At 44.4% G+C, this 7,162-nt stretch overlaps 1 protein-coding gene across 1 annotated transcript; it reads left to right on the top strand.

The window, feature by feature from the left end:
• Positions 1 to 747: 747 nt before the first annotated feature.
• On the top strand, positions 748 to 3,534 carry LOC123068314 (uncharacterized). The gene is made up of 2 exons (XM_044490879.1): positions 748 to 1,046; positions 2,501 to 3,534. Exons 1-2 carry the CDS (start codon positions 899 to 901, stop codon positions 3,289 to 3,291), a joined length of 939 nt encoding a protein of 312 aa, XP_044346814.1. The 5' UTR covers positions 748 to 898; the 3' UTR covers positions 3,292 to 3,534.
• The last annotated feature ends 3,628 nt before the right edge of the window (positions 3,535 to 7,162 follow it).

Here is a 7,162-nt window from a genome sequence, read left to right as displayed (position 1 = left end):
AAGCGCCAAGAAACTTGCCAGTCTTGTCTCGGCACACCACAGCCGCCGCTCCCTTGTTGCCCAAAGTTGATATGGCGCCATCACAGTTTAGCTTCACTGCTTCTCCATCAGGTGGCAGCCATGCCCGCGCTCTGGGAGCCGCCGGTGCTGGTGCCGATCGCGATTTTTGGGCTTCGACTATATCCAGCTCCTCCAAAAAACATCTTATAAAGTTCATGGTTGACAGTGGGCTTTGAAACTCGTTGTCATGGATTGCCTTTCTGCGAGCCCACCAAATAGCCCACATTGTAACAAGTACTCGCGTTAGATCCTGTTGGGAGGTCGATTCAAACAGCCAAAACAACCATAGCCTGGCATCAGCATTTTGATTTGAGATTACATGCTCCAGGAGCTCCTCGTCCCCCAATGCCCAGACGCATCTAGCCATGCGGCAGCTCAGCAATGAGTGACGCCAGGTATCTTCCCCAGCTCCACAGATTGAACAAGCCGGCGTGTCCGCCATGTTTCTTTCGTGACGGACTAGCCCCGTAGGGATTGATGTGTGTGCTAGCCTCCAGACAAAAACCTTAATCTTGGAGGGAACCTGAACTTCCAATAGCTGCGACCAAGAGCTTTTATCTGCTGAAATATTGGAGTGCCCCGGTCGGTGATCAAGCCAGTCCTCCCTCTGTGCTTTAACTGCAGACATTTCCATGAGTTGGGTCGCATTTGAGCAATGCCAGGCCTTTGACCCATCACGAAGCAGGCCCATCTCCACCTCCACGCCCCCACTCCGCTGCCGCCTTCCTTCTTCTCCCCTCCCCTCCTGGCGCGTTCCTTCCTGTAAAACCTCCTCCCGGCCTCCATGGGCGCCTCACGGTAGCGCCACCCCACCCCCGCCCCACCTCCCCTCCCGCCCATGGCTCGCCGCCTCCTCGCCGGCCACCTCCTCCCGCGCCTCCGCCTCGGCGCGCGCTGCCCGGCGCCCCATCCCTCGCCGGCCCCCGCCGCCACGCGCCGCCTGGCCCGCGGCCCCGCCCCGTCTCCCCCGCTCTGGGCTCCCCAAGGTGCGGCCTCTCCGGATTCGACCCCTCCCCTCCCCCCTCCTGTTCGGTGAACCCCGTCGGCTTTGTTTCCGCACTGCAACTGCGAATGGTTTCTGAATTTTCTGTGCCGCGTAGTCACAGACACATACCCTAGCTCTAGGATGTAGGGACTGCACGCCCCATGCTCGTGCTAAATTTGCGTGTGCTTGGCTCTGCTGTATGGCTCGAGGTTGAGAAGAGAAGAGATGCTGTCAGTGTCTCTGTATAGGCCTGAAGATAAATCAACACGGTGCTTGTTTTCCGAGAAACACAGATGGGATCAATATGATTACCAATTTGCGGATGCGAGTTGGATAGCGCATAACCTGAGATGCTGAAATGGACATCTCACACGGATGATTTCTCAGGCAATCAAGTTGTCCTAATGCGATAACCGGTTTCAGACATTTTGTAGTTTCTGTATCCGTGAATTACCTGGTGCACTTAGTGCATATTATAGCTTCCAAGCTATATTCTGACTTGCAGTGTTTTTATATGGGAAGTAATATGTATCTTTGATCCTATAAAATCATGGGAGTACTATGTTGCCATCCTTTTGGTGATTGCTTATGATGTTACTTTCTATGACTCCAGTGATTTTATATCTATTTCACTTGTTGTATGGAAGATGTGTCTGCTATGGTGCTACCATACCGAGTGGTGGACGATCTAATAGAAAGGTCCACTCGGTGATATTCTTCATGTCGATGAATGATTTTTATACCAAATCCTTGCTGAGCACAAATGTACAATCCTTTGCCTGCCAACGAATTTTAACTGCACGACCTACGTCACAAGCGTGCTAAATTTGCCATGTGTGCTTGGTCTGCCGTATGACTCGAGGTTGAGAAGAGATGCTGTCAGTGTCTCTGTATAAATCTGAAGATAAAACAATACTGTGCTTATTTTCCGAGACAGAAAGATGAGACAAATATGATTCCCATGTTGCAGATGTGAATTACATAGCGCATAACCTGAGAACCTATTGCTGAAATGTACATCACGCAGATGATCTTTCAGCAATCAAGTGCTCTTATACAGTACCCGGTTTCAGATTTTTTTTTAATTTCTGTGTCTGTGAATTACCTGATGCGCGTTGCATATTATAGCTTCTAAACTATATTCTAACTTGCAGTGTTTTTGTATGGGAAGTACATCTTCATCATATAAAGTCATGAGAGCATGATGTTGCCATCCTTTTAGTCAATGCTTATGGTGTTATTCTTGATGTTTCCAGTGATTTTGTATCTTTTTCACTTGTTGTATGGAAGATATGCCTGGTATGGTGCTACCATACCTAGTGGTGGATGATCTAATAGAAAGGTCCACTTGGTGATATTCTTCATGTTGATGAATGATTTTTGTACCAAATTCTTTGCTGAGTACAATTGTTTGCCTGCAAGCAAATATTTACTGAAGGCCTTATCTTTGTCCAGGATCACGGTTCTTTGCTGATGATCACTCACACTATGATCTGTTTGGTAAAAGAAGGCCAGGTGACGAAGAGTTCAGGAAAGCTTGGCAGGAGAATGTTGACGAGGAGGACTGCCTATGGACTGCCAGTGAGGACGAGGATGAAGAGAAGGAGAATGATACAAAAATGGAGAGGGAAATCAAAAAAGTGAAGAAGCAAGCCAAGGAGAATGCAAACCTCATTGATGGTGATGACAGTGATGAGTTAAGAAGCATATGTCCTGAGAGCGATGAAGACGATATGACTCTCTGGAGTGGCAGTGAAGAGGACGATGACAATGATATCCCTACCGAGCCACATCCCAATGAACGCAGTGATTCATATATAGATAAGGTGTTTGAATTTGATGAGACGCCTAAATATCGCACAATCTCTGAGCTGTTAAAAGCCGAGAAGGAACCACCAGAGCTCTCTCCAGGAAAGCAAGCAAGAAAACTTGCTGTCGAAAATGCTCTCAAGAAATTGAAAAAAGGACCTGATGGACGCTACATTAACGTATTTGATGTTGTCACTGATATAGATATCCTGATTGGAGCATTTGAGAACATTGTTTCAGGACCAGAGTATGCAGAGCTGCGGGAGGGTGGACCAAAGAAGCTCAATATCCAGTTCTTCAAGGATATACAAGCACGCATGAGAGATCCAAATTTCAATTTTTCTCCAGAGTTAAAGTTGAAGCCTAAGAGTAAATTAGTGCCTAAGAAGAAATGGCAGAAAGCACAATCGAGGAAGAGGAAAAATGACAAACGTTGAGCTGAGAACAGTCGACAGTAATGTATTTCTCTTCCAGAATGCTCTTCAAATGGTGGTCAAGTTATCTGTAGTGTTGTGATCCATGATGAATATCTTCTGTAACATGACAGAATTAGTAAGAAAAGTACCTCTGTCCATATCATTTCAATGTATGTTATGTTTGCCGAACAAATGGGGTCTGTTTTCAGTAGTCTATTTTAATTCAGCAAGCTGAGACGTGATTCTCTCCGTTTACACTGTAAATAGCTTGCAGCTAGGTGGAAATGATGTACTCCATCCGATCCATATTACTTGTCGCTGCTTTACTAGAAATTGTACTAAAGCAGCGACAAGTAATATGGATCGGAGGGAGTACTCAAATTGTTTCTCTAGCATACTTCTCATTTAAGGAAACTAACCAACTTTCTTTGAAACACTTGCTTGATGTGCGAGTTGATCAGTAATAATATTAAGGTGCTAATTACTGTTGACAACCTGGTGTTACTGCTGAGGATTACTGAGGTCAGGCTTTGCAACTCAGACTTGTATTCCTACAGCATCAGAAGCTTGAAACACTTGTCTCCCTTCTTATTGCATGACAAGCTAGCAGTTTCCTTTACACAATGGTTCCTATATATGACATATCTGCTCATTCTGCTGTTTAGATTGGAGTTCTGCATGATGCATTATTTTTCTTTGGCTGCCTTTTCTTTCTTTTTATTTTGTATTATTGAGTGGTGGACATGCTTAGGATGAGGAAATATAGATTTACACTTGCTATTTTCTTATGTGGTACATGTATGCACTTGCTTATTATCTAGGATGTGTTCAAACCCCAAATAATCTGTTTTAGGCGATTAAAGCATGATCGAATGTTACCTCTTTGATTGGAGTACTGCTGGCGCACATTCTAGCGTGCTAATGCTAACCTTGTGAAGACTGTTGTCATTCCACTACACCATGTTGGATAAGCTGGACACTGGAGAGATTCATTTTGCATGTTAATAAACTTTTGAATTTGTCTCAGAACAGTCCAAAGCTGCTCAACATGGCTTGCTTTTATTTGCTAGCTGGATCTGATTGTCACACTAACAGTGCTCATAAACACGCTGTCGACTGGTTATAGATGTGCTTAATATTCTGTCGGCGACTGAACTTTCGAGCTTTCAGTATGGCAACCCTTACTCTGTCTACCCTAATACATAAATATGGTATGAGAAGACAAGAAGTTACCGTCGCAGAGTAGCCAAAGTTTGATTAATTAATTTATTAAAAAATGGATTATTTTGATCTGGAAGATTATTGGGGTTGTCGACGAGTAACATGCTGAGAGTTTACCTGGATTTGTTTAGTGTCGCCTTTCAGGAAGAGGAATTGATCAAAGGAAAGGAAGCTTCCTGTGGAATCATGGAGGTAAGTGCTCGTGCATCCCTCCTAGTTAATCTTATTTTATCCACCCATCTGGCCTCAATTATAGCCCTTTCCATATTTAATTGGTTGTACCCAAACAGTACTATAAGCTTCAGCGTGCTAAGCTTCTTATCTGGAAGCACGACCGTAGAATCAGTTTTAAAATTCTTCAGCCTGTTGTTACTGTTCAAATGCTATTAGTAGGGCCTGAAAAGCACATTGTTCTGAAGCTTCCTGGATGGGTATTATGCTCAGCTGGCTCCACGCCTATTGCTCCTTTGTCTAAAGCTTTCAGGCTAGTTTTGGGTAGAAACCTGGTTTTATCTTCCACTTTTACAAGAGAAAGAAAAGGCAAAACATGCACTGAAGATTCATCTATGGGGTTTAGGTGAGAAAAAGACGCATTACTTTTAACCAAGGAGGTTTGTTTAATCGGTTTAGTACTAGGATTGCTTTCCTTATGATGGTTGTCCTTCATCAGTTGAATAAGTTAAGTACTTCTGCAATCATGACTTAGGATTTTCTTATGGATTTCTTATGAAAAGATTTTATTGTTATAAGGCTTCTGTTTTGGTTCTTAGTTTTTAGAGGTAGTTTCACTGAGCTCCCTCGGAATTTTTTTGAGTCCCTTAGCTAGTTCATTCATGTCATATTAATTGAAACTCTAACCTCTTCACCAAAGCAAACTGTGCAAATTTCCAGAAATGCAACCACCTCACTACAATGCTAGCACACAATAAAATTCCTCAACCTAGTTTTCTTTTTGGGGAAAATAGACAAATGCACAGCTACCACCCAGTTATCAAAAGCTCTGAAGCAAAGCTCCAGCATGCCTATTCAAGAGGCGAGTGCTGCATAGCAGGAAAGAAACGCCATCACTTACCCCAATGGCTCTTTGCTTCCTTTGTCCATGTTGCAGGGGCCAAGTTTTCTTGGTAGCTGCAAGCACCAGTTCACTGTGCTGGGGGCAACCTCGGGTCAAAAAAGACATGCCCCTCTGCAGTCCTGGCTGCCCCAAAGCCTCAGCATTGGTAACTCCTTTTCATGCCGCTGTCATCATAATCCCTTGTACTAAAAGCAAGTGAATAACCTACTATTGGTACTCTAATGACACCACCAAAGCTGCCTGCTAAAGGCTAAAGATGGTCTTTTGCGTTCAAGTTCATCCACTGTGCTGTGCTGGGCTTTCTCCATGCCCTCGCTCAGCCGAGCTCCAGCTTTTGCCCACCGCCCTTTCCTGCTCCAGCCCCTCTCGCCGCAGCCGATGAGAGGCCTGCTGTAACATGTGTGTGTGTGCGTGAGCGTGAGGGAATATGTTGACTGAAATGACGAGAAAGCTTTATATCAGCTCCACCAGCAGCATGGCAGTACACTACGGTGGTAGTGGTGGCGCCTATCTTTCACGGATCTTTTTTCTGTTCGGGCAAAAAACTTCTTTCCCTCAAAGCGGGTGTGTTGGGCACCAATATGGGAAGTGGCTCATAGCTTTCTATACATCTGTAATGGAAAGGAAAATGGGGCTGTGAGTGATCTGGATTTTGGCTTTGTTTGGTTCCTGCATATGGTTTTGTCCTCTGCCATTTTGGTTTTAGGACCATCAGTTTGGTGAGATGGGGACTCGCAAAACAAAAACAAAAAAATTGGTGAGATGGGAATCTGGGCCTGGGAATTAATTTATTAACTTGTTCGTGGGGATCAGTGGCCTTGTTAGTGTACATATTTTCAGATAAATTATACTCCCTCCGATCCGAAATAAGTGTCATGGTTGTAGTTCAAATTTGAAATGTCTTTACCCCCTGCTGCTTCATCAGCAACTGCAGTTCATGGGATTTCTCCTCGTCTAGTTCTTTTGCCTTACAGTTGCTACTATTGCTAGTAGGTTTTATCCTTGCACCAACTGCGATTCATGGAATTTCTTCCCCTGCAGGCTGCAGGTAGCTCTGCACTTGACAATTTGTCTATTCTTCCCCTCTGGATCTCGCGTTGAGTTGACCATCTCTGCTGTTAGGGGTGTTCGCTGCACGCCCGTGTAAGTGCTTGCGATATCATAATCACCATCACGTCCAGTTTAACCCAGAGACCGAGGATTAAACAAGTCTCTCCACAGAGCAATTTCCCTTCCCCAGAACCCTAATACATTCTTACAAAGGCCACTCAACTGCGTTCTGTGCGCTACTTCAAAAAGAACACAGTTCGCTAACTGCTCGAAAAACAGATAAGACTGTATACCACCTCATATTTGCTTTTTCTGAACACCGATCTTCATTTCGCGTATTGGTGGGAGATGGCCATTATGAACCCTGTACTATATAGTCTGGCAAAATCTTTGAGGAGATCAGAATTCATTTTTGGTCAGGGACCAATGTGCTCATGAAGGGAGCCACATTACAATCATGCCCGCATTCATTTTCAACCACCTTTTCCAGCATAAACTTTCATCATGAATGGAATTCTATCATAATTGGCCGCCTTTGGTTTTTAG

Source organism: Triticum aestivum, chromosome 3B (genome assembly GCF_018294505.1).
Source record: "Triticum aestivum cultivar Chinese Spring chromosome 3B, IWGSC CS RefSeq v2.1, whole genome shotgun sequence".
Classification (NCBI taxonomy): domain Eukaryota; kingdom Viridiplantae; phylum Streptophyta; class Magnoliopsida; order Poales; family Poaceae; genus Triticum; species Triticum aestivum.
The sequence above is the reverse complement of the archived record's forward strand: the minus strand, read 5'-3'. Positions and strand labels throughout refer to the sequence as shown.